The following is a 22,451-nucleotide window of genomic DNA, read 5'->3' on the forward strand; positions in this document are numbered from 1 at the left end:
CTCGGAAGGATGATAGGCTGAGTCAACCCATCCATCCATCCATTGGGACCATACTCTGTGCAGAGCGTTGGTGCTGCTTAAGCAGTCTCCATGGCTATTGGACACAATCCTGGATGGGTCACCACTCCGACATTATTCCAGAATGCTGGCACTCATTTTGCCGACCTCGGAAGGATGACTGGCAAAGTTCACCCCATGTGGTATTTCTTCAACAGCAGAGTGGTATTTGACCTCAGGATCCTCAGATCCCAAGCTCACCACCCTAACCATTAAGCCAACACCAGGCATATGTTATAAGAACGTAATTCTTTTATTTCTGGTTTTGTAAGTGCAAAAACATGGGAAAAGGTCACAGGGGGTAATCGCATACTGGGATAAATTAGCCTTAAACCCTACCTAATTGACACGGCACCCCCCCCCCCCCCGTGCGGTGACATAATCTTAAGTCGCAGTTTTCCTTACTTAAATCACATCGACATGTCTCCTGCTCATCCATGGACAATGCTACACAACACAATCCTATCTTTCCTAGGAAATTACTCCATCTACCACACAAACATAACAGTATCATTCTGTTGTATATTATGGTCACAAAGCAATAAACTGGCGATGCCACATGTACCCGCTGCATCGCTCCCATCATATTTTTCAAATGCACCAGGAAGTGTCACGAAAGAGAGCTGAAGAACTTGACTTTGTATTGTCAGGAAAGAGCTTTAAGAAGAAAGATGTGAATGTGACGGTTTAAACAATGCCAGCGTTTCTATACGGCAGTCATTTTGTATGTTATGAAACATTTAGATTTGTTTACAAACACAAAATAATAATATATATTGTTTCACATCGGCTTTTTTTCTGAGACGAAGTATAATCTTATTTTCTACATCTGAAACGTAAAGTGAATTAATCATTGCTATGTGATATCTGGTTGTTGAAATTGAGATACAGTGCAGTCTTTTCTCGCCACATCAGCGGTAATATATAACACATATATGGCTCTGGATTTCCTTTTTTTATTAGTAAATAATGATGGCATCAGATTCCTCATTTAAGAAAACATATAAAAGGACATGTTAATCAATCATGTTTATACCTTTGCTAGTTGTGAAGATACGAATACGAGTTGATTTTTCTCCATTCTGTTGTGACTATTTTGGATTTTCTGACTTTCTCATTTCCCCTTGAGGGTGAGACGTCCACACCCACCTGCATATCATCAAACATATGGTAGAGATGAGTAATGAACAATAAAAAAAAACTTGATCAAACATATAGGGGTTACCTTCTTTGGCCACCCGACCAAATGGGACTTGTGTTCTTCATCATCTGGTTGAAGATTGGTGTTTATTTTTGGTCATTCAATTGTTTTTGTGATACCTTTATAGGATCTATCTCTGATTGCAAGCCTGGTGTCGGCTTAATAGTTAACGTGGCTGGCTTAAGATCTTAGGGTCCCAAATTTGAGCCCCTGTCGTTCCACTGAAATAACACCAGGTGGGTTGACTCAGCCTGTCATCCTTCCGAGGTCGGCAAAATGAGTACCAGCTTATTGGGATAATAAGCCGTTCGAGTATCCTGTGTCAGAGTGGCGACCCATCTAGGACTGTACTTGTTAGTCAAATGAAACTGCCTCGGCAGCACTATGTGCCTCATGGCATACAAGGAATGGTTGTTGTTGTTGTCTCTGATTGCAAATGCACCCAAATTCTTCTCCCCCACCCTCCACCCCCAAATGTTTATATTGGCCTGAATGTTGATTTCCCAACCATGAACCACTGCATGTACTCCACTCCGAGCTGAGCGATGATCTGTGTGTTCATCTTCATACAGGAACAAATCAAGAGTACAGTGGGATAATCCGGCATGGAGCCAAACTTCTCTTTGCCTTTGCCGAGGCAACAGTGCCAAAAATAACTGTCATTACTCGCAAGGTAACTTAATGGGTTTGTCTCTGAATGAAGGGATCATCATTTTCTTGCATAATTGTGAAGGCATTTTGGAGAATAATTTGGCATAATGTTCATACATAACTGATTTACATTTCAATTTCGGTTTTCCATGAGCCCAGATAATGAACTTCAGGCCTGGCCAGCCAATTAGTGAAAAATTGGGCCAATCACACACGAATGTGGGAATAATTGTAGCCATTGTAGAAGAAGATAAGCCTAGATAACAGAGTAAAAGATTAACAAGCTGACATGTATTGGGGAACAGGTGGATGATTGGGAATATGGACCATCAAGCCTCCAAAGGGCAGGTAAAAGTGGTGACTTGAAATATTTGAGCTGCTCTCTGGAAGGACTGGAGTAAAGGGTGAGATTGGATGGACAGAGGAAGGTGATATTAGTTTTTTCCCCAGTGGGAATACAAAGGGGACAAATGAGTGATGAATACAAAGGGGGCAAGAAGTGCAACAGCACATTGAGAAGTGGTATAAGTCTAAAAGTCAGGAAGTATAATCTAAGCTTATCGAAACTCATTATTTTGCAAAGCTCACAATACCTAACCCATCCCACTTAGTCCGTGAGCTGGACCCCCAAATTTCAGAGATCGGTATCAAACGAGGGCCAAAGCGGCATGTCATTTTTTTTGGTAGGTCATAATGTTTAGTTTCGGAAATCTCTTGCTGGCCCTTCATGCAGGTTCGTTTTTAAGCGATATCCGCTAGGGGGCGCTATTAGGGTGTAAAAATAACAATTCCTTTTTTCGCGGTATTTTACGTCTATTCATATCCTGCATCTTATCCAATGCTGGACTGAGGTGATTTCCTATTGTAAAGTCGGTAAATCCTTAAATTTAGAGTGGAAATTAATTGCAAATTAATTGAATTTCCAACGTTTAAATGCGATTTTCTCTTATTTCACTGCACGCAGCTCATATCCGTTTTGTCAAGTTTGTTGTACACCAAAATGTATACATCTTTCTAATATTCTTGCTAGTTTGTAAGTAGAAATATTGTCGGAAATTGGAATCTGGCGAGAGTGAGTTGATATTGATATATATAAGGATATCTCTCCTGCAAATGATGTTGCGTTACCAAGTGCTTCTATCATTGACGGCATGGCCCTGGTCCATAAGATGAGTGGTGACAACCGAACATTTGCAGAAGTTTCCGAGGAGCTGTTCCAAACTGTCTTGCAGACCTACCCAGGCAGAAAACGCATAGACGTAGTCTTCGATGTCTATTGGGATTTCTCCATGAGGAATGCAGAACGAGTAAAGCGTGGTTCATCTCAAGTAGTCCTGTTTTCGGTTATAATCCCAACACATAGAATAAAGAACTGGAGGCGTTTGTTGGCATGTTCTGTGAGCAAGGAAAACCTTACCCACTTCTTCGCTCAGGACTGGCAGAATAAACAGAACAAACTTGGTGGGAAGGAACTGTTCGTGACATATGGTAGCAAGTGCTTCAGGATTACAGAGGATGGAGTCACATTGGATGTCCAGCAACTTGCTTCAAACCAGGAAGAAGCTGATACGCGGCTATTGTTGCATGCAGCTCATGCTGGGAAATCCAAATTCAAGTCAGTCGTCATAGTGTCAGAAGACACTGATGTCTTGATCTTATGTCTGGCATTCTGCAGGAGGATACCGTGCAGGCTATACATGCATGTCGCTGCAAAGGGCAGGAACAGGATATTTAGCATTGACAGAATGGAAGAAATGATGGGGGATGAAGTTTGTCTGGCCTTGCCTGGTCTACATGCATATACCGGATGCGATACGGTCAGTGCCTTTTCTGGTGAAGGCAAAATCAAAGACTTCAAGCTGATATGCAAGGAAAAGGTGTTCCGCGATACTTTCGCAGCTCTAGGCGAAACCTGGTCCCTCACAATTGACATGTCGGCACTGGAGTCATTCACCTGTCGCCTATATGCAGCCAGGACTCCCGAGACGGGCGTGAATGCCCTGAGGTTCAGCATGCGGCGAGCGAAGAAGGGGGGAGTCGAGTCTCGACAACTACCTCCATGCAAGGACTGCCTGGAACAACATGCCCATCGAGCAAACTATCAGTGTACAGTCTGGCGACGGAGCTTGAAGGCCAATCCTGATGTGCCAGCTCCTGAGCCTGGGTATGGCTGGGTCGTTGTAGATGACGGCAATCTGGATGTTCTGTGGATGAGTGGTCCACCTGCACCACAAGTAGTACTAGAGTTCATGTCATGCAAATGCCGCCGTGTTTGTGAACTCCCAACCTGCGAATGTATGGTTAATGGCTTGAAGTGCACAGACGATTGTAGGCTGTGAAAGACTGTACAAAATGACAGACGACATAGAGGACAACCTTACCGATGGCTATACTTCAGAGAAAGAATCTGACAGTGGGGAAGAATAAGTGCAAAGTTCAGAATCAGACAGCTGTTATCATTGCCTCCCACTATGTTGTATGTAATTACCAATGAAACGTAGCAGTGAACATTGTATTTTCGGGGTACTTGTGGCTAATTTCTCATGGCCCCAAGTCTACAATGTCAAGAAAGAGAAAGATCAAGTCTGGTTTAGTCTGTCGTGCGTTCTGAATCATATATTGGGGCCTGTTGCATCCCCCCGTCGGATTCCCCATACTTTCAACTCAATGTTTTTGCTACCAAACATGAAAAATGCATTAACGAAGAAAAGGTATGTATTATGGGCGACCTTAATGCACGAATACCAAACCTCGAACGTTTTAACTCGCAAAACGGTTATTACACAAGAAACCCAGACACGAGATCAAACCAACACGGTCAAATTATTTTTGATTTGTGCAAAGAGCTGAACGTTCAGCCTATAAACCACTTTAATAATAACAATCTTCACTGTGACGGCGGGATGACATTTCGACAACGTAAGATATGGATCTCGCAATTAGACTGGACCTTGTGCTCTACAGAAAGCATCTCGTTAATAAAATCATTTGAAGTTATTCGAGACGAAAATCTCCCGACTAATCATGCAGTCCATGATAGCTCTTCCGTTACAACTATAATGAACAGCGATCCGTCTTCCATTCCAAAATTTTGCCACAAAGTTCTTAAACAGATTTACGACTATTGATTCTTAACAAAAGTAAAATTTTCCATCTTGACTTATAGCATTCCGCTCCATGAACACTACTAAATTCAGTTTATATGAATGGACTACTACTATTAGGGAGGAGGTGAGACAGGCGTTGGATGGTGGTAAAGATGGGTGGGATGATTGGGCAACGACAGCAGAAGTTGTGAGGGAGATAGCTAGGAAGGTACTTGGTGTGACATCTGGACAGAGGAAGGAAGATAAGGAGACTTGGTGGTGGAATGAGGAAGTACAGGAAAGTATAAGGAAGAAGGGGTTGGCGAAAAAGAAGTGCGATACACAAAAAGATGTGTATACTTTCATGCTTTACTCTCTGTATGTGATGGTGGTCAATTAATAATAATAATAATAATAATAATAATATTGGACACGGCAGTATGCTTTAACATATTGTGATGTTGGCGTGACATTTTCTATGCTGACTGCAATCAACGGCACTTTTATTTGGCACAGACTTGCCTCTTCCCATTTCAGTTTGCAAATCAAGAAAATGCCGACTTGTATGGGCTCCAGTCGAACTTCTGCAAAATCGGTCTCGTTGATTTTAAAGATATTGGAGAAAAATGCGTTTGAAGATTGAAAAAGTAGTTCATTATCATTAAATAAATTGCATATATAATGTAATTACACCATATTATTGTCATCAAAACACAAATTGATCTTGACAGTTAGATAATTATTTATACATTTTACTTCGCAAACCTGCAAAGAAAAAAAATCAGTTAGTTTTACCCTCAAAGAGCACCCCCTAGCGGATAACGCCTAAAAGCGAACATGGATGATGGGCCAGCAAACATTTTCGTGAAATATAGGTTATTTCTCACCAAAAAAGTAAGGTCTCCCTTTGCCCCAAATTTGATACTGAATTTTTGTCTCGCTCACGGACGAACTGCCCTCCAAATAACCCCACTCCTCCACTCCTAACTCCGACTTCCTCCTGCGTCATGACTTTTTCATGAAAGAAAGTTAATGAACCTATCAGCAGCCTCGACTCTGCCACCGTGATGTGTGGATGTTAAATATGCCGCAGTGGCCTTTGCAGAGAGTAAGCGATTTACTGCTGCACCCTGGCCAAATTCCCAGTTCCTGTTCTACCCGACAGGGTGCAGGGTGGGTTGGGGTAGTGCATCTGCGGCAGTCTGTGCCCGCCAAAAAATGATGCTTCCCTCAGCCACATGCTGCATACGAAAGAAGTGCCTTGCTTGTATTTATTTTTTGAAAGGTGATGCAATATTTTGCAACGATTGCATCACATCCAGGTATTAATTCCTCATTTTATATCTCCGACTCATACAGTCTGAAAAACCATTTCTTATGGCAATAATTATAATGCCACATGAGCTCCTACATTTCTCCTGCACTTTTGTAATCCCACTGATAGGTTCTCGACTGACTTCCCAAGAAATGTCTTGGACCGTTGCCAAGAACATCATGAATTTTGTTTTCAAGTTCATGTATGGAGCCACTTTCTCCAGCAGCCCGTTTCACTGATTTTAATAAACTTCAGGTGAACCTGTCTTGCACAACCTGAACATTTGCTGGTGAACGTGATGTTGATCTCCCAGATCGTTTTGTATCCAAAACTGAATCTGCAGTGATTAACTTCACATGATAGTTTTTGATGATCTTGGCGTTGAAGACTGCATTTCTGCCATGCTCATTTCTCCACCGCCTTTGAACTTGGACAACTGCCACACCTCGTATATTGATGCAATTTGTGTCCGTTCTCATAATCCCAACGTTCAGCCGTGATTGTTCACCTGCCAATAAAATTTAGTGGTGTTGGTGAAGAATTTAATATTAAATATTAAGGAATAACCATTAGATAAGGGAAAAGGTGTGTTGGTGTTGGTGTTGTTTTGCTTTCTCCACCATTTAAAAAAAACAAACATATGATTGTTGTTTGTGGGATACATGAGGTGCAAACCTCTGAAAGAGATAAATGATAAATAATTACATGTGCATTTCATTGTGACTGAATCACATAATGCTTCATTGTGGTGAATGTTTTCACATTGGGATCTGACGTGGAAGTAACAATCTCAATACCGGGTATGTACACCTCCAGCAGCAATCGCTGCATTGCACGGTCGTCGCATTGACCGTGTGAGCTCCACACCCAAACCAGCTCCTGTTCCAGCTCAGAGGGTCTGTACTGTCTTGGCAAGATTCAAATGTGATGATCAGTGATATCCTGGTGGTGTTCAATTGAATTTAAATATGGTGAGATGGCAGGTTAGGGTATCATGACATTAACGTCGGCATTGACAAGAATGTTCCTTGTTCGAATAGCCCTGTGAGCAGGAGCATTATCATGCCCAAAATATGATTTTTGGACCTTGTTGTTAAAGGGTAGGTAACACATGTTGCTGTAAGATCTCATCAATGGATAGATCTGCCATTAGATTGCCAGATATACGGATCAAGTTGGTGTGAAAAGTTTCAGCAATACCACTCCACATCATGACACTTCCTCGACACAGACTGGGGCACATTGCTCATTGTGTCTTCTGTAGACCCATGCATGGCCATCATGCCTTCCAAGGAGAAAACTGGATTTGGTGCTGAACATAACACTTTCCCATGTTCATGGAGGTGCTGGTTTGACCACCGTAAGTGTGCTTGGATGTGTCGCGGTGCAAGTCTTGGTTGCTGGACAGCACGATGAGCACTGATCCCTGCATCACAGAGACTCCACAAGATGGTGTTGACACTTACCCTGTGAGGTTCAAAGAGTGTTTGCAGTACTCTGGACAGTTTGAAACCGATTGCGTAGATGGTTCGTACGAATGTATCGGTCCTGAGCGGGAGTCGTTATCCTGGAATGTGCACTTCTTGGCATATCTATTGTTGATCCAGTGCCTTCAAAACATCTTCTGAGGTCATAAACGGTTCCCCTCTTTCACGTTTAAGAGCCTTGTAACATGTCTAATTCCATGATTGAAGCATGCTTCCACATTATGTGGTATGATACTGTCCAATTCACTGATCCTCATCAGCAGCTGCATTCTTCTCAACAGATCTGGAAAGTTTCAGATGCTGGTGCAATACTCCAGATGTGCCATGTAACCCATGCACTTCTCGTATCATTGCTCTTTCTGCCAGCCTTGGTAAACGAACCAAACTCTGATCATCAACTGAGCCTCACCATCAGACACAACCTTTCCTGAGAAGACTACGTTTCCACGCAGGCTTCCACAGCCAGTTTTAGACTGGGCATCCTCCATCATGCCAACTCCCGAATAGATCTCAACTTCTCATGGCCAACAAGGTATTTCTCTGCACCTCAATTGAGTACCGCTCTCTCCTATGTGCTGGTGCTCTCGTTTTATACCTGTGACTCAAGGATGTTGTGCAATTAAAAACTCAACATCATCAGCATTTTCCACAAAGAGTGTGTCTCTCTGTCTCTCTCTCTATCTCTATCTCTATCTCTATCTCTATCTCTATCTCTATCTCTATCTCTATCTCTATCTCTATCTCTATCTCTATCTCTATCTCTATCTCTATCTCTATATCTATCTCTATCTCTATCTCTATCTCTATCTCTATCTCTATCTCTATCTCTATATCTATATATATATATATATATATATATATATATATATATATATATATATATATATATATATATATATATATATATATATATATATATATATATATATATATATATATATATATATACACACACACTTGCTGCTCACCTCCATTGTTTTGTTTTTTTCCTGCCAAATGGAATTGCCTGTCTGATTCAGTACTTCTCACCAGACGGGCTATTCTTTGTTACTCGCATGATTTTTCCCCTTCGATCCTCACCATACTCACCTCATTTGCAGGTTACAATTTTCCCATCTCTCCTCTGCTCTTATCCAATTCACCTACCACTTGTTTGTATGGTTGTTTTCCCACCACTCTATTTTCACTCTGCTTCCCATTTTACGCTTTGTCCCACCACCCTCGACTCCACACACAAGTGCAAAGTGTGAGGCAGGCACTTTCTCCTCAAAGCAATATCGTTGCATGCAGCATTCTGTTTTTTTTTAATATTAAACTTGATAATTCAATTTGGCCTTTTCAGGAAGTCAAGTTCCACTTTTTCAAGAATATAAATAATTGCTCAAAATTGGGGACTGTTAACCGGCACCATAGATTACCATGCAATTTATCACCAGTTTGGTTTAAATTTTGTGTTTATGGCAGTCTTGTTTTGTCCATGCAAAAATGCTTTCCCTCCACAGGCTTATGGGGGTGCCTATGATGTCATGAGTTCAAAGCATCTCCGTGGTGACATGAACTATGCTTGGCCCACAGCAGAGGTTGCCGTTATGGGAGCAAAGGTAATGTTGAGTGTTCTTGATTTTTTTTTGTTGAGTCGTGCACTATAAAATCTGATATGCCACTGCAATGATCATTTCAGTACATGTATATATCTTTGCTGCAGATGTTCCTTTTATACACAGCTGTATTATATATCAGCATGATGATCCTTGTCCTTTTGTTGTGAAGGGAGCTGTGCAAATCATATTTAGAGGGAAGGAGGACCAGTTAGCAGCAGAAGAAGAATACGTGCAGAAATTTGCCAATCCTTTTCCCGCTGCATCCAGAGGTATGATTTTTTTTTTCACCCCCTCTGCTCAAACTATACTATTTTGCTCAGGCTAGAACTGTGGTTCCCAACCTTTTTTGGTGGCGACCCCATTCCAGATCTCAGCATCAGAGCGCGACCCCTCGAAGAACAAAGTCACATGTGTTCACTATGAAACATCATTATCGTTCGCGTTTATTGCCCACTTATATTTTTGACAAATTATTGATACAATCATGATCAATGCGATGGCTGGGCCTGTTTCTCAGCCACGAGTTTTGCAATGCACGGCTCAATGCCACTCAACGCGACGATCATGTCTTTCTCGATTTCAAGATGATTGCGGAACTTCGTTTTCATCACAACCATTGTAGTAAATGACTTCACATAAGTATGATGAAGGGTACGGCATTAGGAGCCGTAATGCCTTCTCGGATAGATGTGGATAGGATTCAAGCAATTTGCACCAGTAACTGGACAAAGACACGGACTTGTACAATGATTTCGCTCCGGAATCCTGCTTCAGTCTCACAAGCTCCTCTTGGGCAATATCATCGTCGGTGATGGCATCTAATGGTGCACTGAATGGGTCTCGGGTCACGGTGAATGACTGGATGTCGAGCTCGGGAAAGTAGTATTCGAACTGATCAATCAGTGACTGAAGGTGTTCATTGATTTCGCCAGAAACATGCTCGACTTGGATGTCTTCGGATTCTTCAACTTCCAGGTGGGCAGAGAGGCGCGGAAATAATACGAAACGGTTGCGACTCACTTTATCTTTCAACAATGCTCGTGTGGCAAGAAACCCTTTTATTTTGTCATGGAAGAATATCAGATTCGTGTCTCTGCCTTGAAGCGTACGATTGAGCACATTGATACGTTCAAAAATGTCACTCAAATAGCACAATTTAGCAAGCCAGTTACTGGACTCCAGCATTTCCACCCAATCATTCTTGTTTTGTGTACGTAAAAACTCTTTACTCTTCACGTAACTCGTAAGCACGCAGAACAACGTTTCCTCGTGAAAGCCATCGTACTTGAGTGTAGAACAGTAAGTTCATGTGATCGGCGTCCATTTCATGACAGAATAATCTGAATAACCTCGTGTTTAATGCGCTACATTTGATGTGATTCACGATTTTTATCACCTGCGACAATACGTTCATGAGACTTTTGGGCATTGTGCGAGCAGCCAGCGCCTCCCGGTAAATCATGCAATGTATCATAAATGCATGAGGAGCCACTCGTTGTAACTTAGCTTTAAAGCCAGAATGCCTGCCAAGCATTGCAGGAGCTCCATCTGTTGTCGATCCAATCAATTTATTGAAGTCCAGACCTTCTTGATTGTAAAAGGTTTCGATTTTTGTAAAAATGTCAACTCCTTTAGTTGTTGTTTCCAATGACTTGCACTTCAAATGCTCGTCCACAAAATCACCATCTTTGATGAATCTGACCCAAAGCATAAATTGTGCGCATGATGCAATGTCCGTTGATTCATCCAGCTGTATGGCATGCCAAAGTGACTGCTTGATATCCGTAACATTCTGTGCGGTAATGTCCTCACTCATGTCACAAATTCTACGATGAACAGTGTTATTCGAGAGAGGTATGATCGCGAGTTTACTAACCATGTCTTCTCCGATCATGAGAGAAACCATTTTCTTGGCACATGGCATTATCAGTTCCTCGCCGATAGTGTGTGGCTTTTTAGCTTTTGCAATGAGCAACGAAACACCAGAGGGCGCTTCCACAGCATGTGCATTGGTCTGATGACATTTACTTTCTTTATCCAAGCGGGAATTCCTAATGGCGGTTAACTTGCGTTCGAAAAATGAGCAATCTCTATCTTTGTATGCTGTATGTTTTGATGACAGATGCCGTTGTAACTTGTTGTGTTTCATGGATTCACTCGAAAGTACTTCATAACAAATGACGCACTGAGGTTTCTGGACTCCACGCTCTGTCACATAATAGAAACCTAGCTCAATGAATTTGTCATTGTAAGGTCGTTCGCGCGACGCGCCGGCCATATTCCTTCACAAAAAGTAACAACTTTCAACTTTGGGTATAGTATAGAAACGAAATGTTCAAGAAGGCTCTTCTTCAATAAGAAACGACGTAAAATGAATAATCGAGGCACTGAGTGGTATCCAGTAATAATCCAGAAAGTTCAAACACTTCGCACGCAGGTATTCCAATGGTCGGCAGAAGTAGAGATGATGTAGTTGTTGCAGTTGTAGCGTTGTAAAGATGATGTGAAGAACTTTATATTTGGCCAACTATTTATATGCCTGCTGGACCCTGTTTGCACCCTTACTTCAAAGCAACTTTTGATCTGACAACGAGTACTTTTTATCTTATAACTTTCAGTGCTCCATGTCGCTGGGCAAACATGACTCCTTTCATGTCATTGTCAGCTTCACATGGTCAAAGCCATTCTTGCGCACATGCGTGGGAACTGTCCCTCCACTCTCACAAACTTTGAGTCCGTCCATCGCAGTCAAAAACCCAAACATGGTTTCAGGGGTGTGGATGGGTAGGGGGTAAAAGTGCACGGTTTCACTCCAAGTGGCCGAATTGAACCGAACCGTGAACCAACTATGGGTTCACCATATGGTTTTAACAGAGCAATGCACGTTACGGGTAGAACTGGGCATGCTCGTTTAAAATTGCGAACATACTGTAACTCGCATGCGCCAGCTGGCTGACGAGGAAATATCATCAACTGATCACCTGAATTAGAGCGGGAAAACCCACCTTAGTTTCTATTTCCAGAAGAAAATGTTGGAATGAGAAAGTAATTCTTGGCAATGTCAAGAATGTGGCAAGCGCTGTGTATTTACATACTTTTCATAAAAACAGCATTTTTTTTAAGTTTTCAGATGAGTCCGCGACCCCACTAGAAGTACTTCGCGACCCCGAGGTTGGGAACCCAGGGGCGAGAACAAACAATTACACCATAAATTCTCTTTCTTTTACCTATCTGGAAGATGAAAAATGAGGGTTTATGAAAGAAACTTGGTCGTTGGTGAAATCATGAATATAGCCATTATGCATGCATGCAACATGCTTTTGTAATCACTTTTTTATTTTTAAGATATGAGCAGTTGTTAAAGTAAAGGTGATGGGATGATGTCGGATTTGATAGGATAGGAGGGCCAGAGAACAGCATTAACGCCATCCCAAAGCAAAAAACAAACAAACAAACAGAAGAAATGGAGACGACACCAATTCCCGTGCTGTTTGGACCGAAAGCGCTGCCCACTGGAATGGCATCACGTCTTCCACTCTGACAAATGCAAGGAAATTTAGATGCCGTAAGCAGAATTATAAGACATCGTTGATTATGGCTCCGGAGTTTAGCGAAGCGGTGAGAGTGAAGGGAGGAAATAGAATGCGACATCGACACCATCCTGTGATTCGATATTTATATTCATTATTTATTTAGTCCTTTGAAACAAATTCAGAACATTAAACAAATGAATATCAGTAAAATACAGGCACTCCTCGCTATACACACTCCTGGTTAAAGCATCTTCACCGATACGCAATGTATTTTTGCTCAAGCCCATCCTCTCCCCCCCCCCCGCCCCCGACCATGTGTCAAAAGGGGCAGGGGAAGCATATGTGCTCTCTAGTATAATGGAAGATCACTCTTCTCTTGTAAAGCGAAGAGTATGCAAATAATACAAGTACTATTGTATTGTAAATTAACATCCATTGAACGTTTTTTTAATTTTTTTTAATCTGCACATCCTTTGTACTTTGGACTGCACTATTTTGGACATCATCAAGTGGGATCAAGTAACTTTCGTAAAACTTTCCTCAAACCCTACATTATGAGTAGAAAATGACCTGTATCTACTCCATCAAGCATTCACGGTAAGAGGTCTAGCAACTCTTTGTCCTGCCTCACCACCAAAATAACCACTCCCCACCCACACATCTCTGGGCCTGCACATGCAATCTCTTCTATTATATTGGTGCGTATAGTCCTGAGTACTGTACTCATATATTTTTATTCTATTTTGATGTATTTATGGTGGGTGTTCATTTAATTATACATTTACTGATGTTCTGCATTGATTTACCGAGTTATGTCTTTTGTATTTGGTTTGGTTAGGTTGTGTAAGGGGTCTGAACATCAGCTCCTTAAGAATACATCTTTGATTTATAACATGATGTCAATGGGAAAGTTTTTTGCTAAATGCATTTTTGCTTTCCAAATAGAGCTCACATTGAAGTGTATTGATGGTGTGCACAAAACTTTATGAGTTTCTGTATCATATAAACCAAAGGGTATCGTCGTATCATTTGTGGTTCTAAATATATTAACAACCAAAGTTGTCCCGTCTTTTTGGGACACCCTGTATGTATGTATGTATATATTAATGCATGAATGGACACAGCTACATCTAAACATTTTGTAACCCTCCACCTTCCTCGCAGGTTTCGTCGATGATATTATATCTCCCAGTGAGACCCGACGTCGAGCCTGTGCTGACCTCGAGATCCTAAAGAGAAAGTTGCAACATAACCCATGGAAGAAACATGCCAATATCCCTTTGTGAACCGTCACTGCATACTATACTTGCCCGTCACCATTTTATTTGCACTATAATCAAATAACAACCGGTTGCTTCAATTATCAGGTCTTGTATTCTCGGGGAGGTTGGTTGGTTGTTCTATTTGTGGGCAAGGGTGACTTGAGGACCACCTGAGTTTTTCACCAAAAATCTCATTGCATTCTCATTGGCTGAGCTATGCAATAAAATTCTGTTTTCATACAATTCCTTAAATTACTTCTTTCAAACCCATAACTTGGCCAACCAGGTTTTTCCATTTATCCACTTTAGCTGCACGGCCATGCCGACACTAAATGCCCATGCTCGTTTATGTTGAGGAAATGGTGTTTATTGCTATTAGTTGGAGAAAAGGGACCTGGTCAAAGGAAATGCTTTCTTGAAAATAAATATAATGCGACACAGATGTATTGTCCTCACTGTTGCTGTGCATTTTAATTTATTCAAACCTTAGAAAATAAATAAATAACTTTGCCATTGGACTTTTTGGACACAAAGTCTAGACTTGTCGAAAAGGAAAGTAACAGAGGATAGGTTGGCATATTGCCATTGGGGTGGTGGGGAACAGTTGCACATGAGCGGTTGAGTGAATTAATGGGGAAATTGGGGGGGGAGGTATACAAGCAAGAGGACTAGGTGTGGGAATGGTTGATTCGAGTAAAAATAATCGGTAGAGATATAAGACAATGACATGGTCATGGTTTGCCAACTATAAGCCCTGGAGAGAGTAGTAGGCCTGTCGGATTGCTTCAAGGTCTTGCCTATTAGCATGCTCCATGTCAATCATAAATGTGAGGAAAGAGGAATAATAAGAGCTTCGATTTTTGAAAAGTTAGCCAGTCGGTGCATTTATGAGAAGAATGTGTACATCAGCGAGAGGGTGACGAGGGGTTGGCTGAAACACAATGGGGAGAAAAACCAAAAGTGAGACGGTGCAAAATAGACACCACTGACAAATTCTGCAAATGGGAGCAGCAGGCCTCATGTATCAACCTCCTCTCAGAAGAGGCTAATCATTGTTTTGGATTCCACAACATCGAAGGGTGTCGTGGTGTGAAGCAAGGGCACCAGCTCAAACGTGAGATTGGTATTCCACAAAGCCGTTACGTGGACAAATTGCTGCGATAAATTTAGGTTTCGCAACAAAGGACTGAGCACGATGGCGAATGCCTTGCTTTGGAAGGCTGCTTGATAAGGAAGGTATTGAAATTTCAAAGCTCCGTTTTGTTAAAAGTAGAAGCAAGCAACAAACCCAACCTACTTCGCACTTCACCTCTTGGTTTGAATTGCACCAGGAGATTTTGTTTAACACATACTACCAACTTGTACCGTCCACTTAACTAGGCCGAGAGCCAGACCGCTGGTCTTGTGGACGATTTTGTTTTGTCTCTGGAAAGTGGGAATCCTGAAACGTACTTGTTACACATAACCCTGCTAATTTAGGCTGAGCTTTACAATTTCAATCATACACAACCATCATGTACTCCAACCGAGATATTGTTCTCTCTGCACAAGGAATATAACTTTCAATGTTGCTGAGTGTAAGATGTACACAAGGAAGCATGTTCTCACTTGGTTAAAGAATGCAAGTACGAGGCCCACGAAACCGATCAATTTCCCAATAACTTCGATGGAACAGCCATGTCTTGACATTGTAGATCGCCGATGGTGAATTACTGGAAAATTCATTGAAGTTGCATTTGATGCTGAATGATGACTTTATAAAAATTAAGATGTTAAGTGAAAATTACATTTACAATCACATCTGATAAGTAATTACTGTTTTTTTTGGAATCCTAATTTAATTTACTCTACTTTTAAAAGGTTCTGGATATTGGTTCCTTCCACACGAGGGTGCTCTTTTCCTGGAATGAATCAAGAATTCCAGCTGGCTCAGCATGGTCGGTCTGCCCATCGTTGGTGAAAATGGATGTTTAAGTCTTGAAGTCTTACTCGCAGATGAAAAGTCAGTTCGTGGACAATATGCGTAACATGGCCTTTCAAAACACACACACACACACACACACACACACACACACACACACACACACACACACACACACACACACACACACACACACACACACACACACACACACACACACGTATGTTGGTTTGACTGCTGTTTCATTGGTTCCATCACAGAGGTACTCGCATGTATGAGAACGTGTATGAGAAAAAGAACATGTATGAGAACGTGTATGAGAAACATGTATGAGAAAAAGGTGCTTGAAGGAATCTTATTTCCTTTTGCATTGTAGGCCACGCAGAGATCAGCACAGATTTATGAGACTTCTGAAATAGTGCTGCTCATTTACGATCTCCTCTAGAGACAGTGTTTATTGAAAACATTTCGGAGTATGTTTCTGATACCAAATGTTTTTTTTTTATCTCTTGAAAGGGCAGCATTTGACAGAAGGGGAGATTTCTTCATCTTCTTCTTTCATCGGCAGCACACGGCTCGGGGCAGCATCAGTTGCTGGGGTTGTACCTGTGCCACTGCCACAGATGTTTGTAGGTGAGAGCAGGAATTTGGCCGGGATACTGGTGATGACTTACTCTTCATGAAGGACACCATGCGATCTTTAACGTCCATAAACTAATGCAGTCAGTCGCAAGGTTCAGTTTAACATCCATCTGAGGGTGCACACGTGAATTGCCCTACCTGCGAAAAACTTCTCGTTCTTGTTTATACCTACACGATATCGTGGCAACATCTGAATTGGCATCTTTAAGTGATGGAGAGGAAATGCTGTTACACCTTTTATAGGTAGGGTTAGGGGGAGAGACCTCTAGTAACCTCATCTTGAGCTAAAACGACCTCATGACCCAAATGCTATGAGCTGAATGACGTCACTATAAATCTCTCCAACGGTAAAAAGGGTCCCTGAATCATTCCGGTGGGAGGGGGGGGGGGGTTGTTCCATTACATTCGTGTTCTGGTGTTCTGCTCCGACGCAGGTTCAATAGGGTGCTGCCGCTGCAGTTTATTGGCAACGGTTAAATATACTGCATGGTTTGCCATTGCCTTCTCAGCAGTAAGTTAGGGCAGGAATTTGGAATTTGTCTGTCGTACCAGTGATAGTTCACCCACTCACCACAAATTAAGGACACTGTGGGGTCTTTAATGTCCACCAACAAATGCCAGCAGATGGAAATCCAGTTTAACGTCCATCCGAGAGACGGTACACACATTGATGAATCACCCAGCCTGTGAAACACCAGCATGGCAGTTTATAGCTGGGCCCGGATTCAAAGCCAGGCTAGACAGCTCAGATGATTGTGTCTCAGCCATCGTGGCAGCCCTCCATTGGATTCATCAGTATTTGATTTTTCTGACCACATGCGTGCAAAGTGAAAACGCCATCATTGCAATCGGTCTGTTTTACACTTCAACACCAGAGTAACAATTCCCCCATCTAATGACAACTTCCCCAACAAAACGCGGGCAGCGTCCATTGTATCACAAGTGGGTTGATAGTGCGAAAAAAATGGAGAAGTTGCATTATGTTCCTCATGCTAGTAAGCCACATCAAATCCAACCTTTAAATGTACAACAACCACCACCCACCGTTTCTATAATTTAAAAAACCCAATTTCGTGAACATGCGTGGAAAGTTCCCATGAAAGCTGCTCTTTTAAAGCTCGACACGTTGACCATCAAGGCCAAAATGAGTACTATTTGCAGTCAGAGAGAAAGGTGCACAGGAAGCACACTTACCTTTGAGCTGTAGTACCTGGGTTCGATTCCCAACCCGGCTATAATGCTTTCTCCCAGGCAGAGTGGGTGTGTCATCTGACAGATGGAACTGAAGCTGGATGTCACGTCTGAGCGGCAGTTGGGAAGATGTTAAATATCCCACGGTATCTGCCACGAACGGGAGGCGAGTCATCACCGGCCCCCTGAAAAACCCACAAGCACCGGTCAAAATAACTGAGTCAAAACCCACCGGTTCAGGAAAGATTTGGCCAAAAACGCCATCCCTGGCAGACCCGACAAAAAGTTGAGCATAATAATTGGAGCTGTCAAAGTAGTCGTAGTAGTAGTAGTTATTGGAAGGCTGAAAACCGTGAAGTAAATTTAGTCGACCACAAGCAGTAGAATGTAAAAGGCAATTTCATCAGAGAAGAGAAAGCATGAACATTGTGAGGTGTACAACTGTTTTGAACTCGAAAGGAGCCGAAGTGGTCTTCGTGCTCACAAATGGATGAATCAAACAAGACAAGCCGAAAAGGGACTTCATCGACATTCAAAGATCTTGAGCTCATACAATGGATTACCGACACAAAAGCATGAACAACATGAGAGTTATCACAGATGTTGCTGGGTGTTCAAGGTGAGGGTTATCACAGATGTTGCTGGGTGTGCAAGGTGAGAGTTGTCACAGATGTCACTGAGTGCGCAACGTGAGAGTTATCACAGATGTTACTGGGTGTGCAAGGTAAGAGTTATCACAGATGTTGCTGGGTGTTCAAGGTGAGAGTTATCACATGTTGCTGGGTGTGCAAGGTGAGAGTTATCACATATATTGCTGGTGCACAAGGTGAGAGTGATCACATGTTGCTGGGTGCACAAGGCGAGAGTTATCACAGATGTTGCTGGGTGCGCAAGGTAAGGATTACTACATGTTGCTGGGTGCGCAAGGTGAGAGTTATCACAGATATTGCTGGGTGCGCAAGGTGAGAGTAATCACAGATGTTGCTGGATGTGCAAGGTGAGAGTTATCACAGATATTACTGGGTGTGCAAGCTGAGAGTTGTCACAGATGTTGCTGCGTGAGAGTTATCAGATGTTGCTGGGTGCACAAGGTGAGAGTTATCACAGATATTGCTGGGTGCGCAAGGTGAGAGTAATCACAGATGTTGCTGTGTGCGCAAGGTGAGAGTTATCACAGATGTTGCTGGGTGTAAAAGGTGAGAGTTATCACAGATGTTGCTGGGTGTGCAAGGTGAGAGTCAGCACAGATGTTGCTGGGTGTGCAAGGTGAGAGTTATCGCATGTTGCTGGGTGTGCAAGGACAGAGTTATCTCAGATGTTGCTGGGTGTGCAAGATAAGAGTTATCCCAGCTGCTGCTGGGTGTACAAGGTGAGGGTTATTACAGATGTTGCTGGGTGTGCAAGGTGAGAGTTATCACAGATGTTGCTGGGTGTGCAAGGTGAGAGTTTTCACAGATGTTGCTGGGTGTGCAAGGTGAGAATTATCACAGATATTGCTGTGTGTAAAAGGTGAGAGTTATCACAGATGTTGCTGAGTGCGCAACGTGAGAGTTATCACAGATGTTGCTGGGTGCGCAAGCTGAGTGTTATCACATGTTGCTGGGTGTGCAAGGACAGAGTTATTGCATGTGGCTGGGTGTGTCAGGTAAGAGTGATCACAGCTGTTGCTGGGTGTGCAAGGTGAGAGTTATCACATGTTGCTGGGTGTGCAAGGACAGAGTTAACACATGTTGCTGGGTGTACAAGGTTAGGGTTATCACAGATGTTGCTGGGTGTGCAAGGTGAGGGTTATCACAGATGTTTCTGGGTGTGCAAGGTGAGAGTTATCACGTGTTTCTGGGTGTTCAAGGTGAGAGTTATCACATATGTTGCTTGCTGTGCAAGGTAAGTTTCCACAGATGTTACCTGGTGTGCAAGGTGAGAGTTATCGCAGATGTTGCTGGGTGTGCAAGATGAGAGTTATTACATGTTGCTGGGTGTACAAGGTTAGGGTTATCACAGATGTTGCTGGGTGTGCAAGGTGAGATTTATCGCATGTTGCTGGGTGTGCAAGGAGAGAGCTATCGCATGTTGCGGGGTGTGCAAGGAGAGAGTTATCACTGATGTTGCTGGGTGTTCAAGGTGAGGGTTATCACAGATGTTGCTGGGTGTTCAAGGTGAGGGTTATCACAGATGTTGCTGGGTGTGTAAGATGAGAGTTATCACGTTGCTGGGTATGCAAGGTGAGAGTTATCACATGTTGCCCGGTGTGCAAGGTGAGAGTTATCACAGATGTTGCTGGGTGTGCAAGGTGAGAGTTATCGCAGATGTTGCTGGGTGTGCAAGATGAGAGTTATCACATATGTTGCTTGCTGTGCAAGGTAAGTTTCCACAGATGTTACCTGGTGTGCAAGGTGAGAGTTATCACAGATGTTGCAGGGTGCGCAAGGTGAGAGTTATTACATGTTGCTGGGTGTACAAGGTGACAGTTATTACAGATATTGCTGGGTGTGCAAGGTGAGAGTTATCACATGTTGCTGGGTGTGCAAGGTGAGAGTTATTACATGTTGCTGGGTGTACAAGGTGAGTTATCACATGTTGCTGGGTGTTCAAGGTGAGGGTTATCACAGATGTTGCTGGGTGTGCAAGATGAGTTATCACACGTTGCTGGGTGTTCAAGGTGAGGGTTATCACAGATGTTTCTGGGTGTGCAAGGTGAGAGTTATCACAGCTGTTGCTGGGTGTGCAATGTGAGTTACCACAATGTTGCTGGGTGTACAAGGTGATCGTTATCACATGTTGCTGGGTGTACAAGGTGAGAGTAAACACAAATGTTGCGGGATGTGCAAGGTGAGAGTTATCACAGATGTTGCTGGGTGTGCAAGGTGAGAGTTATCACAGATGTTGCTGGGTTTGCAAGGTGAGAGTTGGCACAGATGTTTCTGGGTGTGCAAGGTGAGAGTTATCACGTGTTTCTGGGTGTTCAAGGTGAGAGTTATCACATATGTTGCTTGCTGTGCAAGGTAAGTTTCCACAGATGTTACCTGGTGTGCAAGGTGAGAGTTATCACAGATGTTGCAGGGTGCGCAAGGTGAGAGTAAACACAAATGTTGCGGGATGTGCAAGGTGAGAGTTATCACAGATGTTGCTGGGTGTGCAAGGTGAGAGTTATCACAGATGTTGCTGGGTTTGCAAGGTGAGAGTTGGCACAGATGTTGCTGCTTGTGTAAGGTAAGAGTTATCAGAGCTGCTGCTGGGTGCACAAGGCGAGAGTTCTCGCAGATGTTGCAGGGTGTGCAAGGTGAGAGTTATCACAGATGTTGCTGGGTGTGCAAGGTGAGTTATCACAGATGTTGCTGGGTGTGCAAGGTGAGAGTTATCGCATGTTGCTGGGTGTGCAAGGACAGAGTTATCTCAGATGTTGCTGGGTGTGCAAGATAAGAGTTATCCCAGCTGCTGCTGGGTGTGCAAGGTGAGTTATCACAGATGTTGCTGGGTGTGCAAGGTGAGAGTTATCGCATGTTGCTGGGTGTGCAAGATAAGAGTTATCCCAGCTGCTGCTGGGTGTACAAGGTGAGGGTTATTACAGATGTTGCTGGGTGCGCAAGGTGAGCGTTATCACAGATGTTGCTGGGTGTACAAGGAGAGAGTTATCACAGATGTTGCTGGGTGTGCAAGGTGAGAGTTATCACAGATGTTGCTGGGTGTACAAGGAGAGAGTTATCGCATGTTACTGGGTGGACAAGGTGATAGTTATCACAGATATTGCTGGGTGCGCAAGGTGAGAGTTATCACAGATGTTGCTGGGTGTGCAAGGTGAGAGATATCACAGATGTTGCTGGGTGTGCAAGGTAAGAGTTATCACAGATGTTGCTGGGTGTGCAAGTTGAGTTATCACAGATGTTGCTGGGTGTGCAAGGTGAGAATTAGCACAGATGTTGCTGGGTGTGCAAGGTAAGAGTTATCACAGATGTTGCTGGGTGTGCAAGTTGAGTTATCACAGATGTTGCTGTGTGCGCAAGGTGAGAGTTATCACAGATGTTGCTGGGTGTGCAAGGTGAGAGTTATCACAGATGTTGCTGTGTGCGCAAGGTGAGAGTTATCACAGATGTTGCTGTGTGCGCAAGGTGAGAGTTATCACAGATGTTGCTGGGTGTAAAAGGTGAGAGTTATCACAGATGTTGCTGGGTGTGCAAGGTGAGAGTCAGCACAGATGTTGCTGGGTGTGCAAGGTGAGAATTATCACAGATGTTGCTGGGTGTGCAAGGTGAGTTATCACAGATGTTGCTGGGTGCGCAAGGTGAGAGTTATCACAGATGTTGCTGGGTGTACAAGGTGAGGGTTATCACAGATGTTGCTGGGTGCGCACGTGAGAGTTACCACATGTTGCCGGGTGCGCAAGGTGAGCGTTATCACAGATGTTGCAAGGTGTGCAAGGAGAGAATTATGGAATGTTGCTGTGTGTGCAAGGAGAGAGTTATCACATGTTGTTGGGTGTGTAAAATAAGAATTATCATAGATGTTG

General features: G+C 43.0%; 1 protein-coding gene across 1 annotated transcript in view; it reads left to right on the top strand.

The window, feature by feature from the left end:
- PCCB (propionyl-CoA carboxylase subunit beta) overlaps nucleotides 1-14,633 on the top strand; it is a 59,030-nt gene extending 44,397 nt beyond the window's left edge. Inside the window, exons 12-15 of the mRNA XM_085869987.1 lie at nucleotides 1,831-1,931; nucleotides 9,300-9,398; nucleotides 9,568-9,667; nucleotides 14,096-14,633. Of these exons, the coding sequence (XP_085726113.1) occupies nucleotides 1,831-1,931; nucleotides 9,300-9,398; nucleotides 9,568-9,667; nucleotides 14,096-14,217 (422 nt within the window). The 3' untranslated portion in view covers nucleotides 14,218-14,633. The remainder of the gene's footprint in view (nucleotides 1-1,830; nucleotides 1,932-9,299; nucleotides 9,399-9,567; nucleotides 9,668-14,095) is intronic.
- Nucleotides 14,634-22,451: the final 7,818 nt, after the last annotated feature.

The sequence above is a fragment of the Eptatretus burgeri genome, chromosome 2 (genome assembly GCF_056783735.1).
Source record: "Eptatretus burgeri isolate ZD-2024b chromosome 2, Ebu_testis_v1, whole genome shotgun sequence".
In the NCBI taxonomy this organism is placed as follows: domain Eukaryota; kingdom Metazoa; phylum Chordata; class Myxini; order Myxiniformes; family Myxinidae; genus Eptatretus; species Eptatretus burgeri.